We start from the raw sequence: 20,140 nt of genomic DNA on the forward strand, positions 1-20,140 counted from the left end.
CAGCTCAGAGGTCTCCACTTCCAGGAAGTCTTCCCTGAATGCATAAGAATGTAGGTATAAGACCATGGTTTCTCCTTCTACATCTGGGGTCTCTCGTCAATAGGACATCTGTCACACTAGAGACTAATCGCCATTTGCATCTAAGTCCCCATCAGGAGGTGACTTTATTCAGGGTGGGCATCCTGCCATATTTTTGTATCCCCAGTCCCTGGCGCAGGGCTTGACCCACCACAGGGGGTCCGTACAGCCGTGTTGACTGCCAATGGCACGAGGCTCCTCTCCTTGATTAGCTTGTGATCCACTGTTCTGAGCATCAGCAAAAGCCCAAGAGAGGAAGGAACCTGGGAAGCCCCAAGCAGAGGGGTCAGGAAGAATGTCTGAAGCCCAGAAACCAAGCCTGACTCTCAGGGCAAGTAAGTTCCAATCAAAGAAGTCAAGCGATAGAGTTCGGTGGTTCCCCAGTGGGAAGCAACTTCCATCTATAGCCCAAAGACGTCAGGATGAGCTTGCTGCTGATCCCGTCGGGGTTTGCTGTGAACACCAAGAGGGGAACTGACCCCGTTTCAAGCCCGTTTCATGTCTGGCCCAGGGACTGGGCACTTCAGGCTCCTCAGAAGCCCGAATGGAACTGGAAATGGCAAAAGAACAATTTTCTTTGTAGAGAATCTAGGGCATCATCTCGATGAGAACAGGTCTGGTGGCTGTGAGCTCTGCACTGTGGTCCCCAGAGCGAGGACAGCCCGGGGTCTGCAGGGTGGGGACCACATGCTCTCCTTGCCCAGCTGTCCTAGAAGGAAGCTGCTGGTCAGATCTGGAACTCTTCCAGTCCGTGGACTTGGAACAGAGTAAGGTTGTGGCAGTGGGGACAGTACAAGATTCTGGACACATGGAGACTAAATCTGGAAGATGTGTCTCTCATTGAAATGTCAGAATCTTCCATTTCTGTATAATGCTGAGAAGTCACAAAAGCAACATAAAAATAGGGTTAAGCCTAAAAGGATCCAGTCAGACGCAGAGACAGGCTCTCTTGGGCATCAGTGTGTTGCTACGACCTTCCAGCTGAGGTCTCTGCTCTGTGGATGGAGCCCGAGGCCGCAGGAGGCCTTGCTGGGGGTCGTCATTGGGCTAGGGTTCCGCAGGCCACCTGATCAACCCGGCAGTTTGGAGTGGGGGAAATCTGTGCCGTGGGTCCCCACCCTGTGTCTCTTGAGGAAGAAGGAGGAGGAAGAGCACAGAGGTTGGGCCATCCCATCAGACACCAGGCAACGCACATGGTCATAGTTTTCCAACAGAGGGCGGGGTTGGCAAGAACCAGCTCTCTGGAGTAAGGCTGCAGGAAGACGTCACTGGTGAATCCTGGGTATGCCCAGCACCTCTGGAGTCGGCTCCATCCGTCTGCCTCCCACACCCCTAGATGGTCCAGCTGCCAGGATTCGGAAGGCATGCGTACTGGTGAGCATAAATGAATCCACAGTAACTTTTGGACAACTGCACATTTTCTCCATTGATAGTCCTGAAAATCCTATGACTCATCGTGTTCCTACATGATGAGGGCTTTTTAATGCCACAAAGGGGTCCTTGCATTTGAAAAGGCTGTAGATGTAAAGGGGGAAGGAAAAGAAAAGGATGGCAATAATCCCACATCCCATGTTGAAAACGCTCGCTCTTTTAGCAGGTAAAATGGCGTCCCCACTTTTTGGCTCCTTTTGTTTCGGTCACCCAGCTTCCCGAGACTGTGGAGTCCTTAAGCAAAAGGATCACATCCATTGCCCATTTTCTCTGCATTGCCCATCACCCAGAACAGTGCAGGGACTTAAAGGGCACTCAGGATTTGGTTGTGTTGTGGAGGAGAAAGAGAAGGAGAGGGTGGAGAGGAAAGCAAAGAGGAGAGGAAGGAAGGAGGATATGAGGGAAGATGGAGAAGAGGAAAGAAGAAAAAGGGGAAATGAGACCTTTATAGGAAGGACCTGATATCTGCTGGCAGTGCTGGCCATAACCAACACAGAAGGAAGATCCAGTTTGTCTGTTTATGGAGAGGGTGGGTTACAACTTAGGAGAATGCTCAGACCGATCCCATTTACAATTGCACCCCAAATCACAAGATACCTAGGAATAAATCTAACCAAAGAGACAAAGAATCTGTACTCAGAAAACTAGAGAATACTCGTGAAGGAAATTGAGGGAAGACACAAAGAAATGGAAAAACGTTCCATGCTCATGGACTGGAAGAACAAATATTGTGAAAATGTCTATCCTACCTAGAGCAATCTACACAGTTAGTGCAATCCCTATCAAAATACCATCAACCTTTTTTCAAAGAAATGGAACAAAATAATCCTAAAATGTATAGGGAACCAGATAAGAACTTGAATAGTCAGAGGAATATTGAAAAAGAAAACCAGAGTTGGAGGCATCACAATTCCAGACTTCAAGCTCTATTACAAAACTGTCATCATCAAGACAGCATGGTACTGGCACAAAAACAAACACATGGATCAATGGAACAGAATAGAGAGCCCAGAAATGGACCCTCAACTCTATGGTCAACTAATTTTCGACAAAGCAGGAAAGAATGTCCAGTGGGGGGGAAAAAAGTCTCTTCAACAAAGGGTGTTGGGAAAACTGGACAGCCACATGCAGAAAAATGAAATTGGACCATTTCCTTACACCACACACAAAAACAGACTCAAAATGGATGAAGGACCTCAATGTGAAACAGGAGTCCATCAAAATCCTTGAGAAGAACACAGGCAGCAACTTCCGAGAAATATCACCAGAGGCAAGGGAAGCAAGGGCAAAAATGAACTATTGGGACTTCACCAAGATCAGGATTTGCACAGCAAAGGAAACAGTCAACAAAACCGAAAGACAATTGACAGAATGGGAGAAGACATTTGCAAATGACATATCAGATAAAGGGCTAGTATCCAAAATCTATAAAGAACTTATCAAACTCAACAACCAAAGAACAAATGATCCAATCGAGAAATGGGCAGAGGACATGAACAGACATTTCTGCAAAGAAGACATCCATATGGCCAACAGACACATGAAAAAGTGCTCCACAACACTTGGCATCAGGGAACCACAATGAGATACCACCTCACACCAGTCAGAATGGCTAAAATTAACAGATCAGGAACAGGTGTTGGTGAGGATGCGGAGAAAGGGGAACCCTCCTACACTGTTGGTGGGAATGCAAGTTGGTGCAGACACTCTGGAAAACAGCATGTAGGTTTCTCAAAAAAGTTGAAAATAGAGCTACCCTATGACCCAGCAATCACACTACTGGGTATTTACCCAAAGATACAAATGTGATCCAAAGGGGCACGTGTACCTGAATGTTTATAGCAGCAATGTCCACAATAGCCAAACTATGGAGAGAACCTAGATGTCCATCAACAGATGAACGGATAAAGAAGATGTGTTTTTTATATATATAAAAATTATATATATAAAAATTTATATATATAATTTTATATATTTATAAAAATTATTTATATATATATATATATATATATACACACACATACATACACACACACACACAATGGAATACTATGGAGCCATCAAAAAATGAAATCTTGCCATTTGCAATGACATGGATGGAACTAGAGGGTATTATGCTAAGTGAAGTAAGTCCATCAGAGGAAGACAATTAGCATATGATCTCCCTGATATGAGGAATCTGAGAAGCAAGACAGAGGATCCTAGGGGAAGGAAGGGAAAAATGAAACAAGATGAAACCAGAGAGGCAGACAAAAGACTCTTAATCTCAGGAAACAAACTGAGGGTCGCTGGGGGTGTTGGACCCTGGAGAGGGTATGTGCTATAGTGAGTGCTGTGAATTGCCTAAGACTGATTAATGTCAGACCTGTACCCCTGAAACAAGTAATACATTATATGTTAATTAAAAGGAAAAAAAAGAACTCTCCGACCTCGTTGATGATAGCTCTCTCCCCCCCTTACAGGTGGCGGTGCTCCTTGGACCTCTTCTTCCTGCTCCCAAATCTGAAGCAACAAAAGGTCCGGGGTGAGACTACTGCCAGGGATGAGGGGGAGAGTGCAGGGGGACGGGGCATGGTTAAATTCAGATGCCAACTCAGGAAAGAATGTTGGGGAGACACTACAGTCCTCTTGCTCCATTCTGTACAAGAACGGAGATGGAGAAGGAACTCGGGTCTCTCAACTGTGGGCTACGGTCGTACAACAAAATCCAACATGAACACTCCTGCCTGCAGTGACTCTAGCCCACAGTACCTCTGTCCTGGAGGGGAGAGACTGGGCCCTCAGAAACTACGGGAACCGCACGCTCTGCTGATGGAAACCTACGCTGGTCATTCTTTCCCTGAAAATTGTTTGGAAGTATCTGTTAGGACAGAGTATATGCACATTCTATAACCCAGCAATTTCATTCCTAGGTATATTCCCAAACAATTAAGTGCCTGCGTGCACCGAAAAGGTACAAGAGTGTTCAAAGCAGACAAAAGTGAAAAACACCATGAATGTTCATTAGCAAATGTAAATAAACTGCTATATATTCATACAACGCACTACCATGCAGTAATGAATAAATAGGAGTTTTAGTTATATGCACTGATATGGATTAATGTCCTAAAAGATAAAAAAAAAAAAAAAAGTTACAATAGATGTTTATGATTCTACCATATATTTGAGATTCAAAAGGAGGCAAAATCTATATTCATGAAGAGGGGGACAGCTGGTTGGAAGGGAGCTTTCTGGGGTACTGGCCATGTTCTCGACTCTGATCTGAGTGGTGGTCAGACAGTTGTATAAAAATTATTTGGACATTGAGATTTATGTAATGAATGTGTGTTATAACTTACAGAAGAAAAAAGAAGGGGCGCCTGGGTGGCTCAGTGGGTTAAAGCCTCTGCCTTCGGCTCGGGTCATGATCCCAGGGTCCTGGGATCGAGCCCCACATCGGGCTCTCTGCTCCGCAGGAAGCCTGCTTCCTCCTCTCTCTCTCTCTGCCTGCCTCTCTGCCTGCTTGTGATCTCTGTCAGATAAATAAATAAAATCTTAAAAAAAAAAAAAACATTCTTCCATTTTGGGGGTTAAGAGAGAAAATAAGGAAAGGGCGAAAAAAGGACTTTATACCCCCAAAATTAAAAGAAAACCTCAATTTTTTTTAGAAACATTTTTTTTTACAAAGAAAAAGTTCTTAAAGGATAAAGAGGGATGAGTTATGTTAAATTCTTCCATATTGTTGGAATTATTTCAAAAGAACACGCTGTCCTTTAATATTGAAGCCAAAAGCCACGGATCTTTCTGAAAAGGTCTAATCAGTAAATATTCTCAGCTCTGTGCTCTCCGTGGTCTCTGTCCCAGCTACCCCACGCCGCCCCCGCAGCACCGGAGCACCTTCAGACATGCCCGGTGAATGAAAGGACGTGTCTGGGTCCCAATAAAACTTTTTACCAACAAAAACAGCCTACAGGGCAATGTGGGCCGTAGTTAGCAGAATCCAGATTTAAGCAATTTAAAAAAAAAAAGGAAAAAAAATGATTTCTTAAAAAAAAATATATATACATGAATAAGAATAGATCCCAATTTAGGGAGACTCTTATATCTGTGATACTTGCGGAGTACCCACGGATGAGTACTATACTTAGCAGTTCTCCGACATTATACCATTGAACTTGGTGAGGCTGGTGCCGTTACAATCCCTAATTTAAAATCTTTTTTTAAGATTTCATTTATTATTTGACAGAAAGTGAAAGATCACAAGCAGGCAGGCAGAGAGAGGGGGAAGCAGGCTTCCTGCTGAGCAGAGAGCCCGATGCGGGGCTCGATCCCAGGACCCTGAGATCATGACCTGAGCCGAAGGCAGAGGCTTAACCCACTGAGCCACCCAGGCGCCCCTACAATCCCTAATTTAAAGGGGAGGAACATGGCCTTTACAAAGGGTAAACAACTTTCCCAAGGCCACAGAGCTAGGAGACCTCAGTTGATATATTTCAGCTCTAAGCGTTTGGTCTCACCCCATGCTGCTATATTTAGGACTGTGTGTGTGTGTGTAATATTACAATCAAAGTTTAATAAGTTACTAAGATATAGAAACTGTCCATTAAAATCCATACGTAAAAGTTAAATGGCCAGAAAAGATGAAAAGACAACTTCCTTTTTTTTTTTCATTTCACTAATCCATGGAGCTCTGAGGCAATGCTGAGTTGCACCTTCTGAAACAGCAGAAAGAACACTAATGCTCAATCCTTCTCGACTGTCTTAGAACCGGTGCATAGTACTTTTATATGGGAGCGAGCCTTTTGGGCATTAATATGACACTATAGGTCCAAGGCTCCTGAGGATGTTTACAGCCATGAACCCTTCAAATTCTACATCGAAGAGTTTGTTATAAACAGTTCAAAAAAAGAAGGAGGGAGGCATGAATATGTTTGTTCCATCATTATATCCTGTAGCAAAAAAGAGGACATTTTACTATTAGGAAAATAATGTAATGAATTATGGTTTAATAATGACTATGACATTCTATGCACAAATTAAAATCATTGTGAGGACCTGCTTATGTAATGGCGTGAAAAAAAAAATCCCAAATATAATGTAAGTTAAAAGAGTGGAATATAGAAAGTGTATATAACCACTTATTAAACGTATTTTAAGCGACACGTCTGCCAGAAAAAGGCTCAGAAGGTAATACCTCAACCGAAAACAATTATGTTAAGGTAGCAGACCGGGTGATTTTATGTGGATATTACATTGCCTTTCCAAATAAGTGTTTACAAAATCATAGACTGAAAGGACCTGGGCTGGTGTGTATCCATCCGGTAATTCCCACATCGGGTTCTGTGACATCAGCGTTTGACTTCCCAGCAAGTCATTCATTGTGTCTCATTTCAACGTTGACGGTTCTCTTGACATCTGACTTTCCCTGGCTGGAGCAATTCACGGCTTGTCGGGCCCGAATCTGGCACCGCTGACCTTGTTCTAATCCTGGCGTCCGGCTGGTCATAAACACTGCACCTCGGGATCTCTGGGGACCGATCGGGAAATTCACCTGCAAACTTGCGCCCATGAAAACCCTCTGTGCTCTCCAGCACAGAACGAAAGTCAATGGCCCTCCAGGATATTTATGGATTTTATCTGTTCCTTAAGTAAGTGCCATTCCATTATTATTCCAAGTATGTCTCTAGTTAAAATTAGGAGGGAGATAAACAAGTCTAATTTTTATGGTACCATCTGGTCACAGGCCAATGAAGAAGCAGTTAAACCCTTTATTGCTAATCTATGCTTAGGACAGATTTCATTTCCTCCTCTCGAAACATTTCATTTCTCAGAGAATAGTGGGCCGTGGACATAGATTTTAGGTCATAGGAGGGTCAAAGTGACTCGGCTGCTGGGGCGTCAAAATGGTCATTGATCACCAGCCCCTTGTGGTACAGCGTCGAAGCTGCTGGGCTGGGTGGAAGGGAGGTTGGGCTGCCTGTCAAAGTCATGCGCACAGCATCTCCAGCAACCCTCGCTGTGGTCGCTGTGGACCGCCGTGTGGTGACCAGCTGACGCTTACACGTTCCACACAACTTACTTCTCGTGTTTTCTCAGCCTCCGAAGGTCTCTGGATACAGAAACACAGTCGAGAGCCTTTAGAGAGGAGAGTGCATGAAACTCAGGGTAAAGACCCGGTTTCACAGAGCCCAGATGAGTGACCTGTTGGCTGCTGGCCTCTGTATCCTGTGCTTGGCAGTCAGAGAATAACGCGTCTAAGTGCTAAACAGCGGTAGTCTAGGGAGTGCTTCTTAAATCTTACTGGGCATTAGGGATTCCAGAGTGTACAAAGGGCCCCATGGGGTGAAAGCAGGGATCTGTACTTTCAACAGGCTCTCCAAGCGGGTCTGATGGACACAGACGAGCCACGGCCCTTCGCAGGGAAAGGAACCATTAAGGGCAACAGAGCTTCTCGTCGTTTTTACTTTCTACCGCCTGGAGCTTAGAAGCTGCCTAGTTACTCTTTGTTGTGTGAATATCTAGAGGCAGGGTGAATGAATGAATGAACAAGTGAGCTAATAAATCGGGGGCCTCTGTCAATGGCATCTGGTCTTGCTAACTTGGCCAGAAAGTCTGATTTATACAGTAGGTAGCCGGGCTCAGCCCAAACTGTGAGGTCTGCCTTTGAAGTCTCAATTTGATTAAAACCCGTTTAGTGAGGAACAGTAACTTTCTGAAATGCCGGGGATTATGCAGCTCGGAGGAACTCTGTGGGGAGCAAGCAATTCCGGCAGTCAGGATGGGTCTTTGTGAACCTGGAGAGGCCGCTCTGCGAGCCTGTATCCTGGCCAAACATCTGACTCCTCTTAATTACATTCTGCCCTTGTTTTGTTCCTTCTCATCTCTGGCTTCTGGGTCCTGAGTTTTCCCCAAACTGCCAGGGCTGAATGAGCTCAAAATGAGGCTGAGCCTGTTCCCATGATGCCAGGGACTGGGGCATGGACAAGTCTCCTTCTCCATGGAAAAATGAGAAAAAGCATAGGTCACTTGCTCTCCCACCCTCAACCTCTGTCGCCAAGTTATTCTGCCCAGTATGACCTGCAGGTGACCAACGCCGTTCCTCCAGCGACAGAGCAATGGACACTGAGTCTGGATTCTGACTATTCTGCATTTCAGTCACAGCTTTGACCCTTTCCAGGTAGAGACGGAGAGACGTCTACAAGAGTTACAGCAAACGGGAAGCAGTACTGCATCATGGTTAAAGCAAAGGCCCTGGGGCCCATCTGTCTACATCCCAATCTCAGATGTGCCCCTTAGGAGCTTGGACACATGACTTAAACTGCCTGTGACTCAGTTTCCTCATCTGCACCCAGCGGTTAATGATCATAACTCATGCCATGTAACCATTGCAAGCACTGAATGAAATTAATATGTAGGAAGAACGAAGTTATTCCGGGACCCACAGTTCTCCCTCGGTAAGCGTCACCCCTTGTTATGAACGCCTGTAACAGTAACAGTGAGCAGGTGGCGGATCCGTTTAGAGAAACGTAAACCATCTCTTCCCAGCACCAGGGGCTCTCCGGTCCTCGGCACCTCCTCTCGCCCAGCCCCCCACCCCCTTCCTTATTCTGGTATTTATCTCTTTAAGTGGGCCAAGGCTGCTGGTTGCAATAGGGTGCTGCTGAGTCATCTGAGGACACAGGGACCTAGGGCAGAGAAGCCAGCAGGAGACCGATGAGGAGGCCTCCGAGGCAGGAGTGAGTCAGCCCCTGGTCCCTGCCTCGCTGCAGCGCAGAGACCGGGCGGCCGCTGGCTCTGAGGCTTTTCTAGTTTCTGCTGCTCCGAGGAACCAGGGTGGCGTGCTCTGTAGCCGCCTGGGCTGAGTCCCGCCTGCCCGGTCGCCCGTACACACCTCCCTCCGAGTCTGCTCTCCACGGCTCCCCTGGGCCGCTGCCTCCTCCCTCTCCATCAGGCTTGCCCCCTCCTCTCCCACCTGCCCCTTCCCTTAGGAGAACGGGACAACCTCGAGTTTCAAGTCTGCTCTGCCCTTCTGGTCTCCCCCAGATAGCCTAAGACCAGAAGCCATCATGCTTTTTCAATGAAGGGCCAGACTGCAAAATTTGGGGGCACTTGCGGCCACTGGACGCTGCCCGTGCGGGGTGACCGCGGCCCTGGGCGGTTCCCGAGTGGACGGACATGGCTACGTTCCAATAAAACGTTATTTCCAAAACCAGATTCCACGCTGGGGCCATACTTCGCTAAACCTGGAGGAAAACACTGGTTTTCCTGTTTACCCACACGACGCGGAGACCACAAACTGGGGAACCATTTATGAGCTGTTTCAATGCTAAAAGCCAGGAACTGTATCTTCTTGGTGGTTCTGTCCCTCCTAGAACACCATGTTACACAGACAATGCAAAACCGATGTTGGGCCACAGGAGCAGGCGGAGTAAACCGTGGAAGGCGGCACCTGCCTGTTTGCTCATCAGTGAGTTCCCTGTGAGCACCTACTGTGTGCCAAAAGGCAACAAGAATAGGCCTGACAGTGTCTGCCCTCCAGGGACTGAGAACGCAGTGCCCCTCGCTGGGGCAGGGACACGGGGAGCCCGGCCATGAGCAGGCATCTAGCACGTGCTCAACACTTGGCTCGTCTCTCTCCGTTCGTTTTCACGTTTCATCCCCAAACCACTCCGATGTAGAGATCAGAAAACTGGAATTCAGAGAAATTAATTCGCCTGAGAGCATGCAGATAGGACGCTGTAGAACCTTCCGTCTCTCCCCTCCACCGGCCTTGCTTTACTGAAGGCCACAGAACACCGAGCTCGGAGCTGAAAGGGTTCGCGGCTGATAAACGTTACCTACTTTAGAGCTGCGGTCTTTAAGGAATCTTAAAGGGAGACGCGTAGACTGAAGGATAGGTCCAGTACCAAATCGGGAAATGGGCTTAGGAGAATGAAGAAGGAATTTTTTTCTTTTTTTTTTGAAAAGAGATTCTTCATCAGATCTATGTCCGGCGCAGAGCCCCATGTGGGGCGCGATCTCACGACCCTGAGATCATGACCTGAGCCAAAACCAAGAGTTAGACGCTTAACCGACTGAGCCACCCAGGGGCCCAGGAATTTCATTTTTAAAGGGAGTTGTATGGAGGATTCCAGGCTTATCTTGCTTCTCTGAGAAAACTTCAAACGGTGGAATTGCCGACACAATAAAAAGCTGAATGAGGGGAAACAATTAGGAGCCCCCCCCCCCCACCCAGTGAGCTCCTAGGCCAACCTAAGAAGATAGGCTTCGAAGTCCACTTAGGGATGAGCCCACCCTCAGAGTGGGGGCACGGGCGGTTATTACCACCCAAGCTGCGGGGGTGTCCAGTTCTCCCCAAGACTCAGACACGAGCCCCAAGATATTAAGCTTAAGGCAGGGAGGAGGATATTAGCAACCCATCTAGTGGCTCCAAGCAATTTATCCTAATTAGACACACAGATCTTCTGTAATCACACGCTCTCTACTCTGGCCAGCAGTGTGGGGTCCCTCACCAGCCCAGCCGTCCTCCTTGCTCCAGGGAGAGACACAGCAGCCAACAAAGCAATCAGGAATGGTTCACGCTGACCCACTTGGAAGCAGGGAGTGGGCTTCTCCATGGATTCCCCTCCAGCATGCCCCGCTCCACGATCGGAGAGCAGAAGCGTTGTTAATCCTGGAGCCGTGGTTTCCAAAGCCCTTGAGTCCTATTGCAGCAAGGGCCTTACACGTACAAGAGCAGGGCGTGTGGTCCCGTCCACTTTGTTATCGATCTGGGTGAGTCTTTACAACAATTACATGCAAAGTTGCAGTGCAAATGGCCAGAGGGGCCCCCCGGGACCTATCCAGCTGAAATGACATATATGGTATCTTTCGAATATTTCGCATATGCTCTCATATTGCCCAAATAGTATATAACCGGGGTCACTAACTAGTTTTGAACCGGGCACGTCTCAGCAAGAGGGGTTGGGCGAGTCGCCCTATTCATACGACGTTAGCAGCAGAATGCGGCGTATCGGTATGTTATAAAGATATATGATACATACATACATTTGATTGGATTTGTTCTGTGAATTCAGATGAGCTACCAGGGGCAAGTAATGTATTTCTGTGTTTAAAAATAAACCAACAACCATGAAAACCGGGCAGAGTACAAAGAGGAAGATTAAATGCTTCTCAGGGCTAGAGCGTATTATTTATAGCTAAGGTGATCTGGCCACTAGCAACCAAGAATTTTTCCCCGGAGCATGGTTTAATGGAAAGACGATCAGAACTGGCATTACGTGAGCTGTAAAAACCCATACAAGGGGGCGCCTGGGTGGCTGAGTGGGTTTAAAGCCTCTGCCTTCGGCTCAGGTCATGATCTCAGGGTCCTGGGATGGAGGCCTGCGTCGGGCTTTCTGCTCAGCAGGGAGCCTGCTTCCTCCTCTCTCTCTCTGCCTACTTGTGGTCTCTGTCAAATAAATAAAATCTTAAAAAAAAAAAATACCCATACAGGGTGTCATCCATAGACCAGCAGCTTCAGCATCCCCTAGAGCTTGTTAGAAATGCAGAAACTCTTCTACAGCCGTACCACCCTGAACACGCCCAATCTCCTCTGATCTTGGAAACTAAGCAGGGTCGGGCCTGGTTAGTACTTGGATGGGAGAAATGCAGAAACTTGGGCTCCCCCGCTCCAGAGGGACTGGAACAGAATCTGATGGTGGACACGATCCCCCCCGATCTGGATTCCCATTTACACCAAAGTTTGTGAAAGCTCTGCTGTAGCTCACTTAACCCAATGGAGTTTTTCTGCTCTGCAACATGGCAACAGTAAGATGTACCCCAGAATACCGTACGAAGGGTTGCTAAGAATATTTGTGAGTTACCTGGCATCATGCTGGGCCATTGAGTACGGGTACAAAAACAATGGTTTCCTTCCTTTTCCTCAGCATCCCTTGCTTCTGAATATTATTATACAACCTTGTTCTCAATAACTTTTGGTGACCTCTACACACCAAAAGGGCTTTAACCTCTATGATCTTCCTTTTGTCTCTTCAAATCCCAGGATCACATTTTTAAAAAACTACAAAATCCCTGAGATTGATGGGACCTATCAGATCTCATTTAACCTCTCCTCTGAAGCCAGAAATGCCATTTTTTTAGGTCCCAGACTGACTCATTCTCTGTGTTCTTCATCAAGTGTCACCTCTTAGGTGCCCAGGACATACCAGGTACTCAAGAGAGATTGGCTGGTTTCTGGATGAATTAAGGAATGACGCCCTACGAACTCTAGCCCAGTCTCTTCTCCATTGAACTCTTACTATACTCATTTTCCTCACGACCTATTCTGCCTTTTTATCTTCCATTAAAACCCCCTATATCCCATGTTTCTTTTTTTTTTTTTAAGATTTTATTTACTTGATAGACAAGAGATCACAAGTAGGCAGAGAGGCAGGCAGAGAGAGAGGAGGAGACCTGCTCTGCCTTTTCTCTCTCCATTAAAACTCCCTATATCCCATATTTCTTTTTGATTCCTCTCTCACCTATCCAAGACACCTAAGAATATCTATTTGTATGTATATACGAATTCATATATATAAATTATTATAAATATGTTCTTATTTTGAGATGAGCTATTTAAAGTTCATACATTGCCAACCAACAGGACTGCAAGTTCCTTGAAGGAGAGAGTAAAAAGACCACGACATCCCCCTCTTGGAACATCAGTGCCTAGAAAAGCCCGTTTCTCAGTAAATACTGGATTCTGACAATCAATGCTGAAGAGTATCCGTGAGTGTGGTTACTGAGGTACTGAGAACCAGAGATCCCCACGGCGCCCTCCATGGTCTCAGAAAGGACATAACAGACAGGAAAAGGTAAAGTCAGGTCTTACTGGGATCCTGTGTACCCCTTAAGGGAAATCACCAGTCCTTTTCCTAGGGAAACGCCTGGCGGGCTTCATGTAAGAGGTTCCTCCAGTAACCAAACACTCCACTCAAAGGTTATATTTACACAGCTCATTAGGAAAATTTTTTACACTTTTGACACTCATTAGACTCGTAATCGTCCACCAAAGCTACTCTATAACAAGAGATAAACACTCCATTCTGGAGGATGAATAATAATGAGGTACTGCTTAGCACTGTGCTCTTTACAGGTCTAATTTTAGAGCATGATTAATCCTGCCGAAGCTGCGTAAGATAAGTGAAATATTGATGCAGCTGTGTTAATTCATGTATTTACTCCTAGAGAGACATTCAGAATTGGACATGGCTTTCTGGAAAGATTAACTTAAGACACCCCCTGGAGCAACGTCATTTTCTCTCTCAATTCTTTGCTTCCAGATGGTCTCTAAAGATGAAGCTGAGAAGACACGTCTCCCAATCCCTACAGTCCGACCAGGAAAGGAATGAGCGAGTGCTGAAGATATGTGTAAGAATCTAGGTGCTCTGCTAGTACAAGGAATGCACTTCTGGACTATCTGGGGCCTTTACTTTGTATTTTTTTATTTGCCACAAAGAGGCAAATAAAAATTCTGCCCAGCAAAATAAAGCTTGTTTCCATGATACTTTATCACCAACACAACACTAAGTAGGCTCTGCTGAACACTGGAGTTGTGGATGGACAACAATGAGGAGCTTGAGGTGGAGAATGGTAACGATGAAGACGGTGGTGATGGTGATGGTGGTGCTGCTACTGCTGAAAATGGTGATAATGATGGCAGTGATGATGGTGTTGGTGATAAAGATGGAGATGGTGGTGGTGGTAGTGATGCTGATGATAATGGTGTTGATGAAGATGGTGATAATAATGGTAGAGATGGTGGAGATGATGGTAGTGGTGCTAATGGTGCTGGTGATAATGATGGTGATGATGTTGATGGTGGTGGTAGTGATGGTGATGGTGATGTTGATGCTGGTAGTGATGATGATGGTGATGGTAATGATGGTGGTGAAGATGTTGGCCAAGACGATGCTGGTGGTGATGATGATGATGATAATGATGGTGATGATGGTGGTGTTAATGGTGATGATGGTGAAGATGATTGTGATAGTGTTGGAGATGATGCCATGACGATAATGATGGTGATGGTCATGATAACGATGATGGAGATGACCGTCATAGCCAACATTTATTAAAACATTTCTATTTTCATTTGCTGTGCCTAGCTAAGCTCTTTCCATGTATCCTCTCGTTTCATCCTGACACGAACCTTATCAGGTAACTATTCCTGCATATGCTCATTTACCAATGAGTCAACAGAGGTTAAGAAAGATTACCCTGTCCAAAGACTTATCTCTCAGTGGGACAATAGATTTAGTTCAGATAGACACTAAATTACTCCTTCCTAGAGGATCTATGTAGCCAACTTCCATAGGCAACCTAGGGAATTAATTGAAGCAGTTTTACGTAATTGACCCACTTCCAGAGTAAGGCTCCTGCAGGAGAGGCTCTGCCCTCTGTGCTTCCGTTTCATCCTCTGTAAAATGTGCAGAAGCAACACTGCACTTCATAAAGTTATTATGAATAATAAAGAATCCCAGTACATATCCAGTATGGGGACTGGCCTATTCTTCTCCCTAAATGTGTTGCTGTTCCCGAGCAGATGCTGTCAGAGTAACAGCCAGGAGCCCCAGGAGGAGAAGAGTTAGAACTCACTTATTTGACAGCTGTCTACCATGTTTAAAAGTGTCCTGTCAAATGAAATCTCTCTCAACCCCCTCCCCCGTTCATCCGAGCATGTGTTTTTGCACTCAGTCCTTCAACGGCTGGTTATCAGATCAGGACAAGTTCAGGATTTTGTGGTATCTACTGATGGAAACAAGACTCTCATTCGTTGACTGGTTCACCCTGTGGAACGGGACTTGGGTGACCAGCCTGGTAGGTGGAGGAAATGGTCCCAACTCTTCGCCCCTTGCGGTGTCCACACCCCTTGTCCTGTAACTCCAAACCCCTCCCATAAAAGGCAGAGCACACCTCTGATCTCTTGACCCTGGGCTGGGCCATCCGACTTGCTTTAGACAGAAGGGTGTTGGGAGATGTGACCTCGGCAAAGCAGAGACTCGAAACGCACACGTACAGTTGGGTCTCCTCCTCTGTGCCTGGGATACAGGCAAGAAAAGAACTTCTCCCAGGAGGCTCCTGCCCTTTTGGCCAGAGCCCCAGAATAAACACATACAGAGCAGACAGTGCACTGGATCCCCAGGGGCACAGCGGGGCCCGGAGCCACCAAGGCCACCGCAGCCTGACACACAGCTCCTCCACTCCACCTGCCCTCCCACGAGCAAAATAAACACCTAGTGGGGTACACCTCTCAGATTTCACAGCCAGAGCTGACCGACGCAGCCACAAATCACTCTTACACAACAGAGAACATGGCTCAGGATCAGAAGAAGGTACAAATGCCCTGTGGGGAGTTCGGAGGATCAGATGTTCTTATTTGGGAGTTAAATATAAAACACATTTAGATGTTTTGATGGCACTCTGAGCATCCAGGGCTTCCTTCTGGGAGCCGAGAGAGAAGGAAAAGTTGCAAGGAAATATGCACCTCATTCAAATTCCTACCGCACTGCACAGGAACGTCTGGGCCTTTCAGTGTTGCATCTGACCGTAGTTGGCTGCCGGATCTCCTCTCCCGGCTCCAGGAGGGACGGCCTATTGGGCAACTATCTCTGAACGTAACCTCCAGCTGTCCTTGAAGGCAGCGTCTGCCCTGGGCCTGCACTTTGGTAGCCCGCTCACGCTTACTCACGTCCTCAGGGTTAACCTGCCATCTCTGCTGGCTTTGCTTTTCCTGCCTCAGTGTCGGCAATTCAGAGGGAAACCAACAGGCCATTCGAGCCAGGACAGGAGCCTGAAAACCACGTCGTGGAACTCCAGGCAGTGGGATCAACTGGGAAGCGGAGGGTAGTGCTGCTGGAGACACGGTCCGCCCTATCCCCCATATCGATCCATAAGCGCCATGGTCCCCACAAACTATAAGACCCATGGGGGTGGAAACGGTCTTTTGGCAGGAGAAGCAGGCAGACTGTAGTGGAAAGCCACGGGATTCCTGCTCATATTCCTTTTCTAGAGATCGCCTCTCCTTCACTCCTGACAGATCCAGGAAAGAGTCTTTGGTTCACAAGGCATCAGGAATCCTCCTACTGGAATTTGAAATTTAGAACTTAGAGAACAGAGTTTAGGACCGGAGCCTAGTCGTGTAACGTCATGATTTCTCTACCCCAGGGCTACCAACACTGGGGGTCAGAGAATTCTGTGTTTTGAGATAAGGGGGCGGTCCTGGGCATTATGTTTGCCAGCATCCCTGACATCTCCCCAGCAGATGCCAGTAGCAAAGAGCCTCCCAATCATGACAATCGAAGACGTCTCCAGACAGAGCCAAGTGCCCCCCTGGGGGGACAAAACGGCCCCCGCTGAGAACTGCTGCTCTAGGACAGGACCTACGCATTGGTGCTGTCAAGGCCCAAGGATTGTTCCAGCTCCTGATTTTTCTCCTAAACCTATCTGCTCAACGCTTTCCTAAATTCACTGAGATAGACACTTCTGCGTCCTTAAAATAAGTTTCTTTTGAAAACTTCGTTGTCTAAAATTGGTCTCCATTATAAGCAGCCTAAAAAACCGTGGTATCATGCGAGAGGCACCCAATAAATAGTGAGTCAAGGCAGGACACGAAGACCTGTGGAAAGCTGAGAGAGAGTGCGAGGGTGTCGGGTCCCCTGAAAGTCAGCGGGGGTCACCCAAGGGCTTACCATCACCCACAAACTGGAGCAGGGCCAGGTCAATCTGCCTCTTCCAAGGCGAGCCCTTCTGGAGGGCGATTCCGTAACCAGTGGTGGCAAAGATGTACCCACTGCCGATGGTCACGAGCTTACAGCCTTCATCCCTGCCAGCCTTGTAATTCAAGACCGCCGCATCGTAGATGAAAGCGTCCAGTTTCCTGCAATGACCAAAAAAAAAAAAAAGGGAGTCATGGGGATGGCAGGGTACCATTTTGGGGCCCAGCTCCCGAGGCCCGATCTAGAACCACACACTTTCTTTCACACTTTTACAGGGTGACTCATGGCCGCCCCATGCCCTTGTCATCAAAGGATCTATTTTTAATGACGAGATAAAAGCCAGAACCTTTTCTCTCCAAGTTGCAAGAGGCAGCTAAATAAAGACATGAAGAATCCTTATGCCCAAGTGAGTAAACAGTTGAGTTTGCTGGTCTGCTCCGTGTTTGCCCTTAGCACTCCCAACAGTGGAGAACGGCGGCCTACTTAGAAAGGTTTGCATCAGACCAAAATAAAGGTACAGGAGAGTTTGGTGGAGGGTGCGGGAAAGGAGAGTGACTGCAGAGGAACGATGTTCTCCTCCCAATGGAAACATGTTTACGATCGACTTACATTACAAGAATTACTACATCATAATTTTAGAAACCCAAATAATATGGAACATATCAAAACCACAATTAAAATTTAAATTGCCTCATAATTCCATAATTCAGAGGCAATCTCTGCTAACACATTGGGGAAGAGCCTTCTAAATTTCTTATTCACGCACGCGTGCACAACACACACCCCTTTTAGAACTGGGGTTGGCACACTTTTTCTATAAGGACAAGAGAATAGTATAAACTCTGTGGGCCATACGGTCTGTATCACAGCTCCTCTGCTCTGCTGCTGTTCTGGGCTGACCCGTGTCAGCCCAAATTCGTGTGTTGAAGCCCTAGCCCCCGGCCCCTCAGAATAGGATTTTATTTGGAGATTGGGTCATTGCAGATGTCATTAGCGAACGTGAGGTCACATGGGGGAAGGAGAGGCCTCCAACCCAATGTGACTGATGTTCTCATTTTTTATGAGAAAAAAAAGGGGAGACTTGACCACGGATGGACACACGCAGGGAGACCACCACCACCGTGAAGGCTGGACTTCACACGGCCACCAGCCAAGCAACTACCGGAAACTGGGAGAGTAGACCTGAACAGAGGCTGCCCTCGTGCCTTCCCAGCAAGCAGAGCCCTGCTGTCACCTTCCTCTCAGACTCCCAGCCTCCAGAACCATGAGACTGGAAATTCCCATTGCATAAGCCTCCCCGTTTGTGGTAGTTTGTTACTATAGGCCTAGGAAATGCATACAGAGCACAGATGCAGCCCTAAAGAACCCATGAATGAATGAATTGAGCTCTGTGCCCATAAGAGGTTATTTACAAACACAGATGGATGGGCCCGTGGGCCACAGTGCGTCCTTGTTTCAACACCCCCCAAGCCTTCCCTACTTGCTCCAAACCACACACAGTGAATGTACTTCCATGTCCAGGAAGGGAGTGGTTTCCCCCTTTGTTGATGTGTTTATTTTTATTGATGTATTATGCACGTGTAATAAAGTGTGGGATAAATTCTTACACATGTGTACGTCCTGGAAATCACCATGCAGAATAAGGCATCGAGCGTTACTATCTCAGAAGTCCCGCATGGCCCTTCCCGGTCCACATACCCAAAAGGCAAGCATCAAATCATCCCCCGAAAGGCATGGCTGTGACTCAGTCGTTACCCAGGTCACTATCAGTAGGCCTGAGTACTGTTTCCAACCTCCAGAGTTATTTCGAAAGGCTAAAGTTATCGCCCTTGCGCGTGGGGATGGATGGCTCCGAACTAGGTAAGGACAGGGTGCGGACGACCTAAAGGAGGCAGGAAAGCTAAAACGGAGATTACTCAGTGTCCTGGTACTTTCTCAACTTCACAGCTTTGCTTTCTTTAACAAGAACACATAAAACAGCGAAGCGAAGAACAATAAAAGTGGCAGGGAGAGGAGGTAAAATGTTGCATCCTTTCCAAGACAGCTGCTGAAGGCCTCCCGATGGGAACAAAACTATTTGGAATGTTTATGGCTACCTGCATCATTTTCATTTTTTGTGTCTGTGATGGTGAGAGGTGGGACAAGACTCCAAGGCCCATCTCACCAACACAGAGCCTCTGCGGCCTTTCTCCCGAGGCTGGAGCCCTGGAGGCTTGGCGTTATCCTGGGAGAGCATTAAAAGGAGATCAGATCGTCCAGGTGGAAGGGGAAGGAAACGAAACCTCCTGAATGGTGATGGTAAACCAGAACTGACAACAGCCTTCTGGACAGCCAGCAACAGGGAGAGCCGTGGAAATGTGGAATGGGGAGCTGAAAGCAGTTTGTGTATGATGGCGGGGCCTGCGTGACAGGAGCAGTTGGGGGAGCAGGTGGAGGGGATCTGGTTTCTACTCTAGATTTGGACGATGGTGGGACCTCGGGAAAGTCCCTTCCTTCTCTCGAATGGCAGCTTCGTCATCTGTGAGATGAAGTGATCACCGCGGGCCCGCTGCGATACTCATCCAGCTGTGCGACTGATTCCGCAAACCAGCAGTCACCTTCTGTGACTATCCACAGGGAAACTGAGGCTCCGGATGCCACGTGCCTCCCGAAGACTTCAGGGCACAGACGGTCTGTGTCCTCTCGATGAAGCTTAGGTGCTTGCAACGTCCATACCTCAACCTATCCAAGTTGCCACGGAGATGCCGGGAGCCTGGGTTTACAGAGACCTCCCCACTCCCTTCTCTTCATTCCTCAAAAAATAAACTAATACACACATACACGTGCACAGAGCCATTTAAATTTCAGGCCATCTGTTTGGATTCGTGCGGTAAGACCTTTCCCTCTCCTGTGAA

General features: G+C 47.2%; 1 protein-coding gene across 2 annotated transcripts in view; it reads right to left on the minus strand.

The window, feature by feature from the left end:
• GRIN2A (glutamate ionotropic receptor NMDA type subunit 2A) overlaps positions 1-20,140 on the minus strand; it is a 363,761-nt gene that overhangs the window by 16,938 nt on the left and 326,683 nt on the right. Inside the window, exons 12-13 of one of the 2 annotated variants that reach the window (XM_047714301.1) lie at positions 17,220-17,407; positions 3,970-4,011 (exon numbers count right to left, since the gene is read on the minus strand). In XM_047714301.1, coding sequence (XP_047570257.1) covers positions 3,970-4,011; positions 17,220-17,407 — 230 coding nt within the window. The remainder of the gene's footprint in view (positions 1-3,969; positions 4,012-17,219; positions 17,408-20,140) is intronic. The other variant, XM_047714300.1, reaches the window with a different exon arrangement.

Source organism: Lutra lutra, chromosome 18 (genome assembly GCF_902655055.1).
Source record: "Lutra lutra chromosome 18, mLutLut1.2, whole genome shotgun sequence".
Classification (NCBI taxonomy): domain Eukaryota; kingdom Metazoa; phylum Chordata; class Mammalia; order Carnivora; family Mustelidae; genus Lutra; species Lutra lutra.